This window comes from Pezoporus flaviventris, unplaced genomic scaffold (assembly GCF_033815535.1).
Source record: "Pezoporus flaviventris isolate CSIRO_AGI_PZ_B2104156 unplaced genomic scaffold, CSIRO_AGI_Pfla_v1 ptg000097l, whole genome shotgun sequence".
Taxonomy (NCBI): Eukaryota; Metazoa; Chordata; class Aves; order Psittaciformes; family Psittacidae; genus Pezoporus; species Pezoporus flaviventris.
In genome coordinates, this window is record NW_026892645.1 from 3,598,469 (window position 1) to 3,620,000 (window position 21,532).

Sequence of the window (21,532 nt, forward strand, 5' to 3'; positions counted from 1 at the left end):
TCTTCCAGTAACCCACTGCTATATTTATGGCATCTATAGACTCTCGCAGCAAGTGAAGCTAGGTTGTTATGCAGATCAGCCTCATTCATAACGCGGCATACGATAAGTAATGCAGAACGCCCTACAAATTATTCAGCTCCCAGTGGGTGACACAAAGATCTTGGAAAGAGGATATGTAGTTATACAGGCTGTACCTTACACACACGGATGAACACATCTGAAGTTGGGGAGGCAACTTCATCATTACAACATACTAAGTGCTCTTGTGACCCTCCTGCTTGCTTGACATACTGTATTTATTTAAATATAAAGAAGATTTTCTCACTTCGCTCTTTCCCCCCCAAACCCCATGCATATCCCAAACCCAATTTGAGTCATATTTGCATGTTATTCTACATCAAGTGCAGAAGCAAGTGTGAGATAAGGGGAAAGGATGAGCTAAACACACACTTCTCCTGACTGCCATCCTTCCCATCCATCGTACCAACCCTCTGCACACCAGCAAAGGCGACAGCAGGCACAGCTGGGAACGCTGGACCACACTGACTTGTGGGACTGTGACTGCGTGTCAACCTGCTCTTACTGCTGGGTTCAGAGGAAAACAATTGACCTTGAGCACAGAAAACGTAGAGTCTGTGGGTTACCTTACTTTTGGGAAAACACAGTTATTTTTGGACTGAATTTTCCGGTTTGCTTTAACAAACACATGGAAGTCTGCTCATAGACCTCTAAATAACCTAGAATAAATGCTAAAACCTGGAGAAAGCTGTTAGCAGCTAAAAATGTTTTGATACAGGAAAGACCTATGACTTTGAAATCCTACCAATTTTAATGGAGTAATTTTAAGAATCCTTCAGTTCAAATAGCTAAAAGCAGCTGTAAATTCCTCCACGAAACTCTTAAGCCAATCCCTGCAAGGTTATTTTGCTCTCTAAAATATAAAAGTAAAAAGTGACAAGTGGGAAAAAAATTTCCACTCCCCTATTTCGCAAAGCTGTAGGTTTGTGGTAGTTTTGTAAAGATGGAAATATATTTAAATTGGCTTTCCTCCTTGAGGAAGTCATAAACAATTAAAGCCCTATCCAAGGTAAACAAAAATGCTCCAAACCTTCAAGTTCTAGAAGGTACAGCCTGGAGCCAAAACAACTACTAATAATGTCAGAATACAGCAGGCTGGAAGAATTGTGTAATATTATAGGTCATCTTATTGCTCAAGGGCTTCCTTAGTCACTGGACTTAAACACCTCTCTAACTGAGCTCTTTAAGTGATCTTTAAAACCAATGAGAAAAATGGGCAGATTAGAATAAAAAATTGATTCTCTCCCCACACATCATATAAACTGGAGCAAACACACTTCACAATTTATGATTCGGGTTATATGAAATAATTTCACAGTTAACTTCTGTCTGCAATTGCAAAAGAAATGGCTCTGGTTATCTATATTTGCAGCAGTACAAATAATCAACCCCTTCGAATGCCAGACAGACTCCTGTGCAGGCAGGATAAAGGCAAATGAACCACAATGTATGAAAATTTAAGTTTATGCTTCAACAAAAGCTCAAGTGCATTTAAGAATGAATACTTATCTAGAGAAGGTGTCACTCAAGCTTTGGGTCCTAGCATTAAAAAGGGAATAATCATTTGAAGTCATTTAAAGAGGTGCTCTTTCACAAGTGAAACCGGAATGTGAAAGTTATGCTAAGAAAACATTAGATTATACGCAACTTCCAACAAATTATTTGTTAGCTTTCAAACCTGTAAATTAATCTGGCATTAGCTATGTAGTTCTGTATTTATCCACTGCTTGGAATTTGGCTACATTTTTGTTGTTGTACTAATCAGGATGCAAATGATACCAACTCTGCAATTTTAATTATTGAGCTTTAGGGAAGGAGGGAGGTAATACTGGAGTACTTATGGAAGCTGTATGCTCTCCTCTGTTTGTTCCCTGATCTTGTCAAATCTTCCTTTAATTGTAAACAAGTTGATTCTCAGCTAACCTGAGCTATCTTGCACCAAGATTTTAAGCAAATAAATAAGTATAAAAAAATGCAGAGATTATAAATTAGGGCAGACAAATCTGTATCTAGACTCATGCCTGCAAAGAGCATTCTATCAATATAGTGAAATGCTAATCTCCTAATTAACAACCTAATTAGGTAATTATGGCTTTGCAGAGGGATGCCTAAATGAAATATGACAACATGGTCACCTCTTTATATGGCACCTGTGGGCCTTTTCAGCTGTCACTGCAAAGAGTGCAATATCAATTTGAACAGATGACAAAGTGTTGTCATTTTTCATTCTGATATTGTACTGAATGGTTTGGATAGGAGCAGTTTAGAAAAGCGGCATCTTGCCTGGCTTTTGCCTAATCTAAATATGTGCAAACACTTTGCTTAATTTTTAATGTCTATGATTATGCTTATTTTTCCATGCTGGCTAGCAAGCATACCTTAGCACATGCATTACATCTGCAACGTCCTACTGCGCTGCCCCACTGCACTGGAATCCCTATTGCCCCAATTCACAGCATGTATTCATCACAGTTTACTGTTCAGAAAAAAAGATGAGTATTTGAGTTCATTTTTTAAGGCTTAACTTCGAATTTAAAAAATAACAAAACAGAAGAAAGCACCTTTTAAATAACACATCTCAATTTCCATTTCATTTTCACGGCTGATGAACACTTTTCCAGAAGTGGGGGCAGCAGTTGCTGCCTGTGAGTGGGTGAAGCTGTACTTCTGTTTGCACAGAAAGCTGGAAAGAAATACTTTCAACTCTGGCACTGCACTTTTACATGGAACCATGATTTTTCACTCATATGCCTAAAATGCTTTAAAGACAATTTGCTAGGCTTTAACATTCCAAAGATGAACAAACAAAATACCTACTTGCAAAGAGGAGGATAGAAGCATAGGCTCAGACTGCTCAAATATTAGACTGTAACTTCACATTAGGTTCCTCTGATTGTGTATTCAAGAACTTAAAAAAACACCATAAACTTTATGAACACCTATACAAAGTTCAATCTTGGACAAACACAACAGGAAGCTTCAATATTTTACCTTTCTCTTTGCCTGCATAATATTGAGAGAGATGCTATGCTGTTTGGTTTCTCCTGGCATTCCTCACCAACCATGTCTACACCACAACTCAAGAGTGAGCCTCAAGTGTGGCATTATCCCGAAATTGATTGTATCTCACCTCTACAGCTGTGTCAAAGCTGCCTGGATGTGCTGAAGCCAAACATGCCTGAAAGGTGTTTAAGCATGTGAAGGCCCCTGGCCTTACAAAGCTTGCTCTGGGTGGACCCAGGACAAAGCCTGGAGACTTGCTGTAGCCACAGCCAGCCCACAGGCTCCTGGCACAGCACTGAAGTACCCCAGCCAGCCTTACTGCACAGAACTCTGGTATTAAACAGAAGCATAAGTCAAAACAAAGTTTCATATTTGTTGTTTTCTTCAGTTTGTTCCCATTCCATTTCTGACTGCATGAAAGTATTTTTATTGCATAAAAAGGATGATCATCATCTTGTATTTTACAACATAATAGGGTGCAAGCTGCTTCTGACCTCAAAAATGCTCATGGGGGTAATACCAACTTAAAAAACTCCCAAAAGTTCAAGCCCCTTTAGGACTCTATGTCAAATGTCCCTAGCCAGATTCACGTTTCTTCAACAACAGATGAATCTCCCTTTCCTCTGGCTTTTAATTTTCATCTTGACAAATTTTTGGTCTGTCTCCTTGAAGAGCACACAAAACATACTCAAGGAGCTTTGTTTTTCTTTCTGAATAACTGATTTAGACACAACACTTCTCAAGCAATAAGGAAACGAGGTAGGGATTACCCTTGTGCTGTCCTGTATAAGAAACTGACCTTATAGACAATGAAGAGATGGATATTCCAGTTTAATAAAGCTTCTCAGCAGACACACACATACACATTAACACTAAAATGCATCTTGGGGTCTTTGTTAGAGGAACTGTCTAATGGAAAAGCCCTTTCTTGGTCACTTCAGACAAGTGGAGCTCTGCTGCTACCAAAACCTGACAGCAAACTCAGTGCATGGCACATCTCAGGCATGTGGCAGTACCACAGCCAGGAACCACCATGATACCAGTGACACAGTCAGGCTGTGGTACTGGTGCCCCCACAGCAGTATTCCATGTGCTGTTAACATCTGCATGACCACTGTTCTCCTGTTGCACTCCAAAGCCTGTGCCTTCCAGTAACTCAAAGGGAATAATTGAGGATAGCCTGAGCTCTCCTTCCCCCTTCCTCAGCCAGTGCCACTGTCTCTCTCCAAAGCCAAGACAGAGCTGCCAAAGAGATCTCCTGATCCTACATGGGACTGTACAACTTGTGTCCCGCTTATTTGCTGTCCAATTTGTGACTGTAACTGACCCTTCAATGCAGCAGTCTGTTTCTCACACTCACAGCTTAGGAAGGTTAGGAAATTTGTGCTACAAAACACTTACAAATTATCCTTCCAACCTGCTTCACCTGCCAAGGCCTTTGCTGATCAAAGGGCCAATCCGTTACTTGCTGCAACTGGGTGAAACAGTTAAACAGATGATGAAAGGGTGTAATGAGCAAGACCTGAAACATGACTTGAGAAAGAAACGTACTAAACTGGTTCCAATTCACTGCTTCAGTTATTTCTGTACAGTCTATACGTAGACAATGATCTCATTTTTTTTTTTAATCTAACCCAAAAAAGTGTCCGTGAACAGATCTGCTCTGATCTTGAAAAAATAAATGAGAGAGTTTAATTCCCAATCTTGCATCTACCTGGTAATCCCCTGAAACCTAAACTAACATACTTGGCAAATCCAAGCCTGGCTCCAGCATTGCTCATTTAGACCATCACTAAGCTTCCATTACCACTGAAATCAATTCGTTGGGGTATCTTCCAGGAACCCTTCTTGCTCCTCACTGCTGTTCCTGCTTCAAGTACACTAGTTCTGATCACAACCTGCCATGCATGTGAAAAAAAAATGAGACCACAAACCAGCAACACATCAAAATGTGACAACGCTAAAAGCACCCATCCTGTGAACACCCAGTCAGGGCAGGAACCCACAGGCTTTAGAAGCGAACAAGAGACTGAGCCCTGATGCCTGCCATCAGTGACCCAGGTGAAGCAGCAGCACTGGGCCAGCTCACATCCCTCTGGCCTCTGAGCAAGTGCAGAGCATTTCCAGTGCAGCCCTTGAATTCAGCACCCCTCTGCCTGCTTTACCATAAGCCCGCTCCAAGAGTGGAGCCTAGTGTCCCACTTACCTGTTTTCCCTTTACAGTGCACTGCCAGGTGCCCTGCTGACAGTGCCTCTTGCCCGGCCGCAGCGCCTTGATCCACCGGAGGACGTTAACCCCGCCTCGCTCCGCACCTGAAGCTGCCCCGAGCCGCCCGGGCACCGGCCGTGCCTGTCTGCGGAGGCCCAGGAAGCCCCGGGTCCTCGTACCACAGTGGCGTCCCCCCAGCACTGCAAAGGCTCCCGCGTCCCTGTGACATGTCACCTCATCCCGCAGGCTGACCACAGGCTTTTACACCAAGGAACAAGGGCGGGGTTACAGCACGGAGCGTCACTGCCTCGGTGAACCTCCGGGACGCCCGGGGAGCGGCGCCGGCCCCGCTGCCGGCCGGTACCGGGCAAGCACCCCTCAGCCGGGCCCCGTACCGCCCTATGCCCGCGACGCGCACCGCAGAGCCCCACACTCACAGGCTTCACCCGCCGAGCCGCTCAGCAGGGCCGGGCGCCGCCTACCTCCGCCGCCGGCGGGCCGGGGCAGCCGCTTCCGGGTCCGGAGGACGCCGCAGACCGGTGAGCGCTGGGCCGCGCTGCGACCCGGAAGCACCGCCTGCGGAAGTGTCCGTTCCCGTCAGGGGCAGGGCCGTGCGTACGCGTGCGTCGCGGCGGGACCCGGCTTCCGGCCGCCGGCAGAACGGCTGCGGGCTCTGTGTTCGCTCTGGCGCGCTCGCGGCGGGTCCCGTGTCGCTTCATGAGCCGCTGGTTCACGTCGTGCTTAGTCCGTCACTGGGCCCGGGTGTGCGGAGCGACCCGAGAGCCGAGCTGCCGTGCCTGCCCGCAGGGCCCGGTGCCGCTTTGCGGCCGGGGTTACAGAGCACTGCCGTGAGGCCGTTGTAAAGGCCAGTTAAACTCGCACGACCACTAACGAACCGCGGTAGAAAAGTTCACAAAGTCTCTCGGAGCTGCATGAGGAGACCCGCGGAGCTCAGCGCTCACTGCGGGGCCAGTTCCACTGCCAGTCTCATTGGGTGACCCTTGCAGGACCTGCCACCAGCCCGGTGGTAGTTTTGTGACTTTAAACCAAAGCTTCCACCGAGCACCCGGTACACAGGCAGAAATGGGATACTTTAGACACAGGTAACCTGCAAAGAAAAATGATTTAATGATACTGACCGGGCTTACAAGTGTGAGAACCACCCATCCGAGGCTGATGCGCCGTCTATCTCCAGTCTCCAGCATGGGGACAGCGGGTGAGCCCAGCCACCCACTGACCTGTTCTCAAGCCTCTGCGCATCTGGAACTGGGGATGTCTGCTGCTCCCAGGCTCGCTTTGCTTGCTGTGTCTGGCCATGGCCTCCTGGCCCTTCCGAGGTTCGCTGCCACAGCCATCCTCCACAGCTTCCTAGGGAAGCGGCGAGACAGTCGCAGTTAATTCCTGGGCAAAGCACGACTTGCAGTCTCTGGGTAGCTGTGCACATCAGCAAAAGCAGCCATTTGGAAGGATGGTGCTGGAGGGCAGGGAGAAGCAGGACTGTGGAATGCAGTGGAGATAACATGTTTGATGCTGTAAAGAGAAGATGATGAGGGCTGATACCAGAGGCTGAGCGAGGGCAGGGAGCCGAAACCGCTGTAGACACGGCAGACAGCAGGGAACATGAGGCCAGAACCGGACAGTCAAAAGAGTAGTAATAAAAAAAGATCTTTGGAATAGCATTCTTAATACAGCTGAATGACACTAAGAACACATTTGCTCATACCAGAACATGGTATCCTCGTCAAGATGGGAGATAAAAATTTAATGAGCATGCTAATTGCTCAGAGCGACAGTAGCAGCATATTTACGTTAACCAGAAGTCATCCACCACTGTGAAAGGTGAGAGTTACAACTGGTGTGAGATGATTAAGGGTTCCAAATCAAACACATGACATCCAAGTTGCGGTCCTGAGTGAAGGTGCGATGATGGTGATGTCAGCCATGATTGAGAGAGGAGGCCAGCGCAAGCCAAGGAGGAAGATTAAGAGCTCTGTGTTAGCCACGTGGATTGGGAGTTGTCAGCTGTACATCCACAAAATGTCAGAGACGAGGATGAGGATTTAGTTTGGACATGACTTCTTTCAACTGCAACTGTCCATCACAGATCAAGTACGTACAGTGAATTAAATACCAGTCTGATTTCTGCTGTGGCTCCCTATTGCCACACTACAGGTGGTTTTCTCTTCCTTGAGAGCTCTGTTGCCATAGCTTTGTTGCACACTACTCAAAATGTGAGGGAAGTAGATCAGAATTAAAGTCACTTCCCCTACATACTTGCGTGGGGCAGGCATCCTACGTAAGTTCAGTTTGGGGGTGGCAATGATCTAAAGATAACCCCTTTATAGAATGATGCCTTAATTATCCCTGACACAGATATATATATTTTCTCTTAACGGTTTTGGCTACCTATATGTAATATATTCAAAACTAAAATCTGGTCTCCAAAGAGGCCCCTTTACTGTGCAAGGGGGAGCCCTGTCTGGATGCTCCTGCCTCATGACAGGGCCTGTCCGTGAGGAATGCGCTTGGGCACGGCCACACCGACGAGCAGGCCACCTCTGATCGGGGCCTCTCCGGCCCGCACCCGGTCAGCTCCGCACGGCCGAAGCTCCAGGTCCCGGGGCAAGGCCAGCCTCCTGCTGTTACCCGGGCTGGCAGGCGCGGCGGGCCGGGCCCGGGGGCTGCTCCCGGTGGGGCCGAGCCCTGCCCGACCCTCCCAGCACGGCAGCGGGGCTGAGGGGAACGGCGAGGCCTCAGCTCGGGAGTTACCATAGCAACATAGGGGCGGGGCCGGAGCGGCGCTCGCCCCGGGCACGTGACAGTTCGAACAGTCCAATCAGAAGTTTCTCAGCCGCGGGGCGGGGCCAGGCGGGCTCGTTCCCGCCCCGTGCACTCTGATTGGCCAGGACAGCCTCCGGCACCCACCCTCTCGCACTGCGATTGGCCTCCGGGCCCGCCGCTCTCACACCGATCTCCCCCCCCCCGCCACCCCTCCGGGAGCGCCGCCGCCGCCGCTCGGCCCGGCGGGAGGGCGGCCCGGCGGATCCGGACCCGTGAGGCGGGCGGCCCCGGGCGGGGCGGTGGCGGCGGTGGTGGCGGGGCGGCCCCGCCCGGTTGGGAGGGCCGGGGCGGGGCGGTACGGCGGGGCGGGGCGCGGCGGGCCCCGCGTCCCTCTCGCGCGCGGCCGCTCTCCTCCCTCACAGGCGGCACGTCCGCGGTGAGTGAGTGGCGTTGGCGGGCTGTCAATCCTCGCCGCGCGGCCGGCGGCGGGCGGCGGGCCATAAATTCCGGCGGGCCGGTATTTTTGCACATTGCTTCGCAGAGAGTGTGTAATTAATTTTTTTTGTTGAATTTTTTGGGGGGGTTTTTTCTTTTTTTTTTCTTTTTTTTTTTTTTTTTTCTCCACAGTTCGTTCCCCGTTATTTCCGCTCTTTTCTTTTTTGCACAAGTTCAAACTTTTGATTGCTGCTGCCTCACCCCCGCTGCACAGACCGGGGACCATTTGTTATTATTTTGTAAGGGGGGAGGGCGATTAATTTTTTTAATTATTACTATTCTTTTTTTCCCCTGATTGTGTTTTCTTGGCTTTTTATGTTGCAGTTTGGGGGTGGGGGTGTTCGCCTGGTTTGTTGTGGTTTTTGCCGTTTGCCACCCTCCTAACTTCTTCAGGATTTGAAAGCGAGTTTTATTTTTGTTATTTTGGCTTTTATTATTTTTTATTATTATTTTTAATTTTGCTTTTTTTTTTTTTTTTTTTTTTTGCAAAGAAGATTTTTGGACAAGTGGGGAAAGACATAAAAAAAGCAACAATAAAAATAAAAAAATTAAAACCACAAATAGAGCTGTGGAGGAAGATTGTACCAGGAAAACTGCAGAGACACCCCACCAGCTCATCCATCCAAGCCACAGAGATGATGATGATGATGAAGGAAGATTGTAACTAAGGAAGAGAGTGATTTACGGCACCGGGAAGGAGAGGAGAGTGGAATAAACAGCTGAGATCCGGTCAAAACACAAATACTGATTTTTTTTTACTCCTGTTGTTGTTTTGTTTGGCTTTTTCCCCTCTTTCTCCGTCTCGGGGGTGCGCGGGCGCCGAGCGGACCCGGCGCTGCCCCCCCCCGGCCCGGCCCGCGGGAGCCATGGACGATCAGTCCAGGATGCTGCAGACTCTGGCCGGCGTCAACCTGGCCGGGCACTCGGTGCAGGGGGGCATGGCCCTGCCTCCTCCCCACGGACACGACGGGGCAGACGGCGATGGCAGGAAGCAGGACATCGGCGACATCCTCCATCAGATCATGACCATCACTGACCAAAGCCTGGATGAGGCACAAGCAAAGTTGGTTTCGTCTAATTAAACCTTGCTTTTTTTTTTTTTTCCTTTTATTTCTTTTTTCTTATTTTTATTTTTTTTCTCTTTTATTTTTTTTTTTTTTGTGTGTGTGTGGTTTTTGTTTCTCATTCCCGGAGTCGCACAATTAGGAGCAACTTCTTGGCGCCGTAGGAGAAATTGCAAGCAGCCGAGGCAGCGCCAAAGTTGCTATTTAATCAATATTTTAATATCTATATATATATAGATATAAAATAAATACCGAAGTATGCGATGCTTTTGCATACATGCGAGGGAAGCTGTGGCTGATCCCTTGCCCGTTCGCCTTTAGACACCGTGTGGCGGACACCGGCCCTAGAGCCGCTCTGTGTCCGTCCGTCCCTCCCGTCCGTCTGTCGGGCGGCTCCACAACTTTCCCCTTTCTTTCCTTGTCCCTACCCCAAAGTGGTGGCAGATAAATTAACAAACCTGACAAGATATTGCTGCGGGGACAGTTGGGGGGGGGGGACGGGACACCAACAACCTCAAACCTGTTTTAAATCACAATAAATACAAAGAATATTAACTCTGCCCCCCCCCCCCCCCCCATCATGGTTAATAAATCAGTTATAATATCGCAGGACGGATAGTAGCGGGGACAAGGGGGGGGGGTGATTTATACCCCTCGGCCCGGCGGCATTTACACAAAGATAATTCGGTATAAAAGTCATAAGGGGGGGGAGAAAGGAGGGAGGGAGAGGCGGCAGCCACCGAACCGGCGCTGCTCACACCTCAGCCCGCCGGCATCCGCGGACCGGCGCCGGGAGCTCCCGTTCGGGAGCTCCCGGCGCCGGTCCGCGGATGCCGGCGGGCAGAGAAAAGGGGACGAAAGACACGGAGCCGAGGGGGGGGGGAATCCTTATCGGGCGCCATGTTGCTAAACGCCGGCTTTTAACCGCTTGTCCTCTTGCTCTCTTTCAGGAAGCACGCGTTGAACTGCCACAGGATGAAACCCGCCTTGTTCAGCGTCCTCTGCGAGATCAAGGAGAAAACAGGTAAGGGCCGCCCGCGCCGCCGCTGCCGCCGCAGCCATCTTGGTCCCTCCCGCCTTCCACCCGCCGCTACCCGCCGGTGGGGACGGTACCGGCCCTCTGCCGCCTCTCACGCTGCCGGTTCAAGGGCCCGAGGTGAACGGGGCAATGGGGGGGGGGGGGCGGTTGATCCGGCCCGCCCCGCCGAGCTAATGGGGCCCGTCCCGGCGGCGGCCCGGTTGGGTTGGCTTGCTGTGAAATGGCGCGGTGCAGAGTGCCCCCCTCACGGCGTTCTCCTCACGGCTCCGGAGGGACCCCGTTAGCGCCCGGGCTGTGTTTTCCAGCCGTCAGGACACTTGGCAAAGCGCTTGTCAGCCCTGCGTTACCTCATCGGTTTTATTAATTTCTTTTCCCGGGATGCGTAGCACGCAGCGGGGACGATAAAGTTTGTGAGGGGAGAGCAAAGCTGCCCCGGGCAGGCAGGCTCCAGAGAGATCCCCCTGTTTGTGAGGGTGCAGCAAAGCTCCGGTTGCGCCTGGTGATGTTTGAAACGCCAAATATTTAATCTCAGAAGTACACAAAAAATACTTCTTTTCCTCATTAGAGCAACACTTAGAAACTCCGGGGTTTTCGTAGAAGCTTTTTTTTTTTTTAGCGTTTTTTTTTTTTACCTCACTGAATTTACAGAGAATTTTCCTATTTAAGAACATTTGCAAAGCGTTTTGCTTTGTATTGAGAGAGTAAGAACATTTATTGTGATCTAGACTTAAATATATGCATTGGCTGGCTTTTTGCTATATTTGATACTCAGTCGCATTCCTCTTTAGTTCCACGTAAGACCAGACAAAAAAGTGGAATCATTGCAGATCTCAGCTGTGAGAAGCCTGAAGTGCACAGTTCTCAGTGAATTATAGTGCTTTATGTCCAAAGGTTTCTTTGCTACTGGGAATCCACTTCAGTTTCTGCTGACAGCTAAGCACTAGGGTATTGACTGTGTTGTGAATATTAAGATTGATTCTGCTTTATATTGCATTATATTACCCAGGATAAGGGGAATGATCCCCTTCCTGCCCTCCCTCCCCACCTACCTACGTTTTGCCTTCATCCACTCCTAACCCCTTTCCATCCTTTGGCTTGTGTTTGCTTTCTGCCTTTCCCTAAACTTTCTGCCCGTCCTGCTTCGGAGCCAGCCAGGCACCCTGCCCTCGGTGTTCAGACATTTTGCGGCAGGCGGATTTCAATGAAGGAGGCAGGCGCAGGTCCTGCAATCACTTTATTTGCAGAGGGCTTAGCCTCACTGTTTTGAAAGGAAAGTGTAGTCAACCACATGTCAGAGGTGAGCTGCGAAGAAAAACCCACGTCCTTTCAGCAGCCTGGATTAGTGGCACAGGGTGCTTGGTGAGGCCGTTGCTGTTCGGGAGGCGAGAGGGAACCTGACAGGAGACGTTGTGGTCTGAAACGCGTTGGGGTGTTTTGGTGATAACTTGTAAGTTGGGATCCTGCCTTTGTGCTGCAAGTAGTCGAACCAAGTTTGTAAGCTATGTCTTTTATGAAATCGCTGAGAAGCAACAAAGAGTGAAGGCGTCCGCCTGCCTAAAGGCGAGATCTTGCCAGCCCTGGCAGCACAGGAGAGACAGGATTAATGCACTGAGTGATTGATGAAGATGAATCCACACCCCCACCAAAAACTCTTCCCGCAGGGACCTTTGCTCGGGGTCTCCCAGTTGAGAGGAAATGTCTCTGTAGGCTTTAGTAGTCAGTGTGCTCAAGCAAAGAAAATGTGAAAATAAATTCTAGCATATTTTCTGTAAGCCGTTTTCATAGGAAAGGGCTCAAACAATTCTGAACTGGAGGGGTGAACAGTCTGAGATGCAATTAAAGCAGAGGTGTGTCCCCCCCTCCTTGGCAATCTGCATTGTCTTGTGGCCCAAGTACTTAAATCATCTGCAACTGGGTCATACAATGGTATTTTAATTCTTTTTAATCAGAACCAAAGTTTGCCTTGGTGTTGGCGGTGGGAATTACCGTGATGGCTTTATCGCTACCTTCTCCTGTTAGAAGGATGAGAGGTGAGGAGGGAGGCTGTAGCCTGGACATAAAGTGTAATTGCAGTCCTGTCTGTTCTAAATAATGCAATATTTAAATCATGTTCATATTATGTATTTTTATTTAATATTTTGGTAGTTTTCAGTACAGTCAGCAAGGACTTTGTGAGGCTGGTCGTGAGAGAGCACGTAGAGGAGCCCTCAGTTTAGGCAGAGCAACTCTTCTCACTCTCCTGCAAGGGTTAATGAATGCATCACATTTGTAAAAACCTCCTTCTCTGTCTCACTTAGGGTTAGGAGCTGAAGATATTTTTTTCTCCTGTGAGGTATTTACCATGTACAAAGCAAATTGCTGGGCTTACCGCATTTAGCCTGACATTTCTAACATTTTAAAAAGTGCTGCATAATACATTTAAAGGGTTTACAGATATGAATAGATACGTGCATTCTTAGAGGCAACCACAAGGTAGCATGGTTTTCATAAAGAAACTGCCACTTCTTTCTTTAATTAGTTCAGAGAAAAAATTATACCTGAAGTTCTACCAGAGTCCCTCCAATAAAACAGGGCGATGAGCACGGGAGAGCCTGTTGATGCTGCTTTGTGTTTTACCCGCGCTCTGAGCTGTCTCTTGGAAGTGTTCAAGTTGCATTCCTCACGCGGCTCAGATCTGTTGCATACCTGTGTCACAGTCTGTCTCCTCACGCATCTACCAGTAGGAATGGAAAAACCTGATTTGTGCCTTTTTTTTTTTTTAATAGCTCTATTTTACCAACTAAAAATCCTTTAGGTTTGTAATTTGATTAAGCCTCCATTAGGACGTTGCTCTACCTGAGGTACTGGTTATTCTCATGGAGATAGAAATGAAAATGTATTTATTCTTACAGTCTTAAAATGGTTAGGGAATTGCAATTATTTCCCAATGGAATGACATACTGTTAGGCCCTGGATTGTGTTGATAGATGATTTGGTTTTTTGTCTTTAAAAATAATTCATATAGATGGGAATATGGGTTTATAAAAAGGCCTGAATGCATGTGTGTATATGCCTGCACGTATATGTTTATTTATTTATTTCTCTTAAGTCCAACAGCAACAATGATAGCTGCCAACCAAACCCTAATTTACTGTCACCACAAACCCTAAATAGCATTCATTTACTAGTAAAGCCTAATGGCATACATGATGGTTTGCCAGATTTGTGGCCTTTGTGAGGCTTATAAGCAGGACTGACTTGGGAAGATCATAAAACTTAATGAACTTCTCGACTGCAGGAGGTGTCCGCAGGGGAAGAGAAAGGCCTGCTTGGCTGGTTGGGCTGGTTGAACTATTTTTTATGTCTAAAGAGAGAGGAGGAAAATGTTCATTAAGAACATTCTCCCCTTATGCAGAATTTTGTTCTAAAGAATGGGGGGAAAAATATAAACTGATCTGAATCCCAGACAAATAGTGACGTTAACTATAGGGTTAATTTCTCACTGTTCCCCATGTAAGCTAAAACCTTTATTTTTATTGCTACAACTGTAAATAGCCATATGATGCCATTCTGATGATTAAAGGGCTGTATCTTGCCCTTACTTGCTGCAGAGCTCCTTATTGATGAAAATGGCCCAACTCTTTTAGGAACGCCCCTTGTCAATATGCTGCAAAATCTGTAAACTGCCTGTTAGGTAACTCGCTGGAGAAGGACTTGCTCCTTGCCTGGTCTGCCAGCAGGACTGGCAAATGTTAACCCCTTTCTTCACTGTGTTTAGCTAAAAATCGTGTTGCAGGACTCTTGCCTTGCCTTAACACAAATTTCAACTTTCCAGTGTTTGTAAACTGTCGTTTAGTGCCAACAACTTGCAATTATAAAGAATAACACACAGTACTAGGAGTCCTGTCTGAATGTGAAAGGATTCAAATGGAACAATGAAATGGCACTGAGAGCATGCATACATACATATATATATGTGTGTGTGTATGTATGCATGTTAGCTGAATTCTAAAATCCAGCTGCGATGTTACTGCTGTTTGGTTTAGCCAGTTTTAATATTTGTGTGCAGTCCTGGTGGGTTTTTTCCAAGCTGCTAAATCCATAGTTTTGATTTAGCCTGGCTACATAAGGAAGTAAGCATTGTGTGTTTATGTGCGTACATCTTCAGTTTAAATTGTTTAGCTTTTGTTTCCTTTCTTGTGCTTCAGAACCCAAGATTTTTCACTGAACCATTGATTATGCTTTTTGAATGGTGTTTTTTTTTTAATTGTCGGCAAATGTATTACAAATGATGACATGCAGTAGAATGTTAGGTCATTTACATTGTCCTTATGGCAATGGCATGGCTTTTCTTCATAAATGTCCTGCTAGGAAAATATAAATTGAATTAAGTGTCTTGATTGTCTTTTGGTCATCTGTTTCAAACACATTCAGTATCGACATCCCATTTTCTTTGGTGGGTTTCTATCGGGGTGCTTCTCTGGTTAAGAAAACAGGCGGCTTTCGTGATTATTTTCATTAGAGAAATTCATGATACTTCGTCTTGCAGAACCTGTAACTACACCATACCGTTAGACCTTAACCATTGTTAGTGCTCTATTTAAATAACAATCTTCACGTTGATTATCACCATCAGTGTTTCCAGATCTTTTTATTGTGGTTTTTTTTTTTCCCTTCTCCGTAGAGAATAAATTTGGACCGACTTGTCAATACTAATTTAACTAGGAGCAGGGATTTATTTTATTTTATAGCTATTTTTCCTGGCCTTCATTTTGTTCCTGAATTCAACACATTTGCTTATCTGAAAATATGAAATTATGTGAGATACTGTGTGGTGTATTTTAGGATGCTTGTTATAAGTTAAGGAATTTTTGTGTTCAGAGATAAATTATTGTAATAGTATGTAGTGAATGCAAAGGAGTTGTGTTTTTTTTTTTCCTACAGGATTTAACACATTTATCAAGCTCTATTCCTACAGCTTTCAATGAAAAAGTTGTACGATATGGATATTATGCTGTCTTTTTTCAATTTAAATATTGATTTGTGTGAAACATTAATATAATGATATTTGCAGTCTACCGTAGACAAATATAAGCAGAATTAGACATACTAAATTGTTACAAATGTACGCAATATTTAAATACATATGAAGGCTATATTAATAATCATGGAGTAGAGCGGGAGAGAGTCCGGTGTGTATCTGTCCTCAGTTTTCAGGCTGATTTTCAATTCCTTGCACATCACGCATCTGACGGTTGGATGAATATTTTTATGAATAGCAGGAATGAATACTGAATCTGTGTAGTGGCGAGTCCAGATCAGCGGAGCCCCGAGCGGAGTTTTGCCGTCCTGGTATCATTGGTAGAATTAGATGTAGCTGTTTGTATTCCATGAATTGACACCCTGAGAAGAATGCTTTGTTTGTTTTCTCAGCAGTCATGTTTAATGCTATTCGCTTATCAAGGTGATCAGCATGGTTCAGATAACACACGCCTGACACAGCCTGCCTTTTTTCACCATCATGTTGACCTTTTGTCACATTTGCTTTTCTCTGGTAGGCAGTTCATGTCTTTAAGTATGAATGGAGTAAATAATTCACATCAATATTTAATATAAATTATTAAAGTTTCTGTCAGCTCTTATAGTTCATGCTTTTATAAAGTTGGAGTAGTTCATCAGCCAAACAGATGAATTGTGCTTCTCAGCTGGACATTAGAGTTCCTCCATAATGCTGCCTTTACAGTGGAAGTAAACAGGGAATTAAATAGGAAAGGAAATGAAGCCTGATGCTTGAACGCTGTATATTTTTCAATAATGCACATTCTTTAGGAAGGCTCAAAGTATAAGATAAATACCCATCATAATTTATTTTGGTATTCCCATACTTTCCCCTCCTCCTCCTCCCCCCCCCCCCCCCCCCCCCCATGCTGCAAACAGTAATATTGTAAACCCCACTGACCCCAGCATTTTCTTCTACTCTTTGTTATTAGCCTTGTGTAGTGCTCCAGCCCCCTTCTTGGGTTTAGTGGGTGGGTGTACAAGTGTTGGGGTTTGGGTTTTTTTGCCTCTTAATGCTCTTCTTCTGTATTTAAAGATTGACAGGGAGCACTAAGATGATGAAGTTTCAGGGTTTTTTAGTCTTTGTTTATAAATCATGGTTTATATTTTGCAAAGTGACCTGCGATTGAAAGCAGATCCTGAAAATATTTTTCAAAGAAGAAATGCTCTGATGTCTGACTGCAACAGCTTAATGTGTTTATCGCTTCAGGAATGGGAAAAACAGAGCATGTTTTGCATAAAAGCATATAGTAAAAATCATTATGCACTTTAATTTTATGCTATTTTAGGTATTGCACTTAAAATTCTTTTGTTAACGATCAGTTCCATGCGTGTTGCACAGTCATAGGAACTTGTAGCAATATGTGAATCACTGAATATCGTGCGTCCTACAAATCAATCACTTGGGAAGGGGGGTGGGTTTGTATCATGTGTTTACAGGTCAAACCCTTTTGCTATAGTTAAGCCATGCATCAACATTTAAAGCTAATCTCTCATTCCTCATTGTCCAGCAGGTGGCTTTTTCATGTATTATTTAATTTTTCATTATTTATTGTGAGGAGAAAATGGAATTTAATAATGTTATCCCGATAGCATTTTTAAGAAGAACAGCGTTTTTTCAGTGTGTCCTGGTGGGGATGGTGGGGTCAATGGAAGCATCTAGGGATCTTCAAGTATACAACCTAAATTAAGATTCTAAACAGGCATTACAGATGCTGGTAACTTTGGCAATTATCATTTTGTTTGGTGAACAGTAGTAAAACAGTGTGCGGTAAAAGTGTTTAGAGAGAGAGGATAAATAAATTGAACAGTTTTGCAATGCAAAGTGGTTTGTGGTGTTTTTGAGGATTTCTTGGCTCTTGCTTAACTGCTATTGTGAAGCCTGGAGCAGATTTTCCCATTGCTAATGCCCTAGAAGTATTAATTCACTTTGATATGCTAATTAGAGGGCATTATGCAAGAAATGAGATTAAGTGGCAGCATGAAGCCATTTGCCTGTCAGTAAATTGAGAGCTTTAGCATCAGGAGGAGCTTTGTTTTTTCTGAGTTTCTCTTGGTTTTGCATATAAATAAAATTGATTGAAAGGTCTAGAGAAGCTTCTAGAACATTGGTGGTTCTTTTTCTCCTTCTATGATTATTTAAACTTCATGTTAAAGCCTTTCTCTGAATATTAATTGATCTAATGGGAGATACTGAACATGAAGAATTTCATTGTATTCTCAGTTACTGTATCTTAACAAAAGGAAACTATTAGAATTCTTTGTGTCATCTGATTTTTGTGGTATTATTTTAGATATATCTTACAGCTTTGTATTCTAACCTCTCTAACTGCTAACTGCTCCTACACTGGGAGCTGTACATGCATGGAGGTATTTTTGCCAGTTCTGCTGGTTTTGGGGTTGGGATAATGAGGGCCCAAACAACCCAAGTCAGATGGTCGGCTTGGATTCCTGGCTGGCAGGGCCTTGGACATTTATCACCCCTGCTCACTCACAGCATTTCCCATCATTTCTTATGTAAATCACACGTATATTTTCCTTCATGTAGGAAGGAAGGGGTTGTAATACTGACCATAGATTTTATTCAACTGCCAGAAATTGTGTTAAAGTAACATTAAGGGATTGACTTACAGCCATAAGAGCGAGGAAATTTGGAGTTAATAGTTAAACTCTGCCCTTAACTCAACTCATTGAACCTATTTATTAGAGCATATATGATACGTAAGATCGCTGTGCTGAGACCTCTGCAGCACTAGGAGGCTGCAGGATGACTCAAAGACAAGAGTTTCCTCCTTTTTATTTTTTTTGTGTGTCTGTGGTTTTTATTCAGCCTCGGAGTTGCTTTACTACAGTTTTGTGGTTTAGTTTTCTTTTTATAATACTGTGTAAATATAAATCAGAGAAGTAATTCTGGAAATTGAACAAAAACTGATCAAAATATAAACCCAGCACACACCCGACCCAAACCTCTCTAGTCCTCTTTGCCTGAGCGCCTGCAGAGTGTTTGCTGTTTGCATGCCCATCTCCTCCACAGATCATTGTCGCAAAGTCAATCAGGGGAGTAGTGTGAGAGTGACAGTGCTTGTTATGAGCCCCAATAGTTATTTAAAAGAAAGGAAAGAGGATAAAAAAAGTGCCCCAGAGCTCCGTGCGGGGGCTGTTCATGCTAGATGCACATCCGCGCCCTGATCCTGGCAGCTGAAGTCTATCACTGTTGGGACATTTTTAACATGAACCCCATGAGACACAAACCACCACGGTTTCCTCGAAGCCACAGGGGTTTTCACGCCAGCGCAGGACAAGTGCCGCATGTGCTGCAGGTCCCTGCCCACTGTCCCCTGCCCTCGCCACCTGTGGAAGCTGCTGGCACTTTCCATTCACTTTCCCTGCTCTTCGTCATCAAAGAGTCCATAGCATGGTGTTCATGGAAAGCATAATGGCCCGGGTTGTCCTTAGTTCTCAAGGGCTTTTGAATCAGTTGGCCAGAGAATCTGATCAGGACTTAATAACCCAAAACTTTAGTTATCATAGCGAACCTTGTTGATTCCGGGAACAAAACATGCACCTGAAACTGCAAAACCAGTTCTCACTGAAAGCAAAAGGAAACATCCCTGGTCTCCACATGCTCATTTTGAGTTTCAGATTCTTGAACAAAAGAGCCAAATAATGAACATGGTCTTTGGCCAACTTCAACTTTCCCAGTACCGGTAGACCCCCAAGGGTGGTGTTTTGGGAAGGGGGTGCTGGAAGTGAAAGCTTGGCATTCCTGGGTGTGTTTGAATCCTGATGCTGCTGCTGATCTCAGGACTCCTGCTCATGTGAGGAGAGATGTGATGACCTAGGTGGGATCAAACTCAGGGCTCAGTCCCCACCTCACTGAGGTGAATGCAAGAGCTCACTTTTCCTATCTTTAAAATGGGAATGTTATTAATTATTAGTTGTTTTTTTTTTTGTGAAAATTATGTTCATTTGGTGCTGTGTGTTGAATATTTTTGTCAAGTATTTGGTGTAATTAAAATTGTTACCAAAGAAGTAATCTATTAGCGCTATTTACAGTATCCACCTTATTCCAGTCACGGTGAGCCTAAGTGGAGGCTTACCTCCTGGCAATGAAGAGATTAGGCTTTCCTTAGAGTTCTACTTCTCTTGGCTTTAATTAGGAATGTTTGCTTTTTTAATTCATGGTTAGACCTCTAGCAAAAGGGTATCGGGGTTGTCTGACTTGGTCATTAGTTTGCTTAGTACTGAAAGAGACCGTTTGCTCACTGTAGAGGGGGATCACTGCTTTTCTTTAGTGATAGCTGTTCACAGGCAGGGTGGCACACATGAAAGGGTATTTAAAGCACGCTTTCAGATATTTGTTGATTAAAGAAGGAAGTGTGCTTTCAGTGAGGTTTGTAATTACAGAACACCCAAATGTTTGCTTATTTTCTTTCATGTGAGATCCTGGTAGCGTGATTAACTGTCGCTAGTAAGAACAAGTTACAATAGATTGTGCAATGATTCTTATTTGACTTCAAGGATGTATTTATTACCATTTTTGAGCAAATTATACTAACATGAAAAGTTGTGGAAATGATTGTGCACTAGATAAGGTGATACATTACAGGAGTGGTTGGGTTTATGGAGCTTTATGCTGAGGTTTTCTCAGAAATTATAGCACAGTCCTGTCACTATAAAACCCAGTGATACACTTGGTAATAACATGCAGTGGAGGTATTTTTAGGATTTCACTTGTTATTCAAATAGAGTGGGAACTATCAGTTCCTCTACCTCGTATTTCTTTCCTTTGTTGCACTGGGTGAGGAAAGAAGAGGGGAAAGAAAGAGGATGTGCAGCGGTGCCTGAGTGTGGGGTACCACGGCGAGACTGCGTCCCACTGGTGCCAGCAGCTCAAGGGCCTTGGTGGCTGAACTGGCTGCTCATGTGGGTCACTGGGGGAATTTTGCCTTCCTCATGCAGCTGAGGGTTTTTTTGTGAATTATTTCTTTCTTCCCATCCACTTGTTAGGGTGGTGACGTGATATCGATATGGAGCTTGGGAGCTTATTGACTTGTTGGTTCTTGACCTTTTGACTGTGACCAAGTATAGAAATTGAATGTCTGAAAATTAAATGATAGACTCTATATACATAAATTTTTGGATGTCAGTGTATTACATGAACTAATTTCGGTTTACCTAAATTTATGGCATTTTGTGTTCAATAAAGGAAATATTTCTTCCTTTCAATATACTGAGAGTCAAATAATATTGTAGTTGCTAGGACTAAACAAATCAATTTCCTTTTACTGACTGATTATCATAACAGCTGCTGTTTAATCACCGTGATTGTTATGTAACTTTTAAATCTCTGATATTTTGGAGAGGAACAAGCAGCATCCTGGTGCTGCCTAACGTGATGTCACTGGTGCTGAACCGTGTGACTGCATTTTGTGGGGCTCCAGACTTGAGTTCTGATTGAGTTTATTAATATTTAGTGGGCAATGAACACTTGCTGAGCAAAGGTTGAAAGGAGGCCTGGAATAACAGCCCTGGAACCAAAAGCGGGCATTTGTTTTTCTGCCCTAAAACCATAGCACGACGAGGCCTGATGAAAATGCCGTGCATTGGCCTTTGATGTCCGATGAAATTAGCTTATGGCTCTGCACGTGCACACAGGGAGAGCGGCGATCCCGGCTTTGTAGCCGAGAGCGAGACTCAGGCCTCCAAACCGGGGTGACAGAGCTGGGAATATTGTTCTCTCCGAGTGCCGCAATAAGGCTGTGGTCAGCACTAATGTAAATATTTGTACAACAACCATGTTCGACAGACTCCAATTTAATGGTA

At 45.1% G+C, this 21,532-nt stretch overlaps 2 protein-coding genes across 12 annotated transcripts in view; one reads left to right on the plus strand and one right to left on the minus strand.

Moving 5' to 3' along the window:
* Positions 1-5,880, minus strand: part of MAPKAP1 (MAPK associated protein 1) — a 97,694-nt gene extending 91,814 nt beyond the window's left edge. For 3 of the 5 annotated variants that reach the window (XM_061477043.1, XM_061477040.1, XM_061477044.1), the window contains exon 1: positions 5,728-5,880. The gene's annotated coding sequence lies outside the window, so the exon portion shown is untranslated. The other 2 variants (XM_061477042.1, XM_061477041.1) reach the window with 2 other exon arrangements.
* A 749-nt stretch (positions 5,881-6,629) lies between these two features.
* The window catches only part of PBX3 (PBX homeobox 3), a 108,627-nt gene continuing 93,724 nt past the window's right edge, over positions 6,630-21,532 (plus strand). Inside the window, exons 1-3 of one of the 7 annotated variants that reach the window (XM_061476616.1) lie at positions 6,632-7,399; positions 9,058-9,629; positions 10,581-10,654. In XM_061476616.1, the coding sequence (XP_061332600.1) occupies positions 9,433-9,629; positions 10,581-10,654 (271 nt within the window). In that variant the 5' untranslated portion in view covers positions 6,632-7,399; positions 9,058-9,432. Of the gene's footprint in view, positions 7,400-8,184; positions 9,630-10,580; positions 10,655-21,532 lie in introns of those variants that run through there. The other 6 variants (XM_061476618.1, XM_061476619.1, XM_061476617.1 and 3 more) reach the window with 6 other exon arrangements.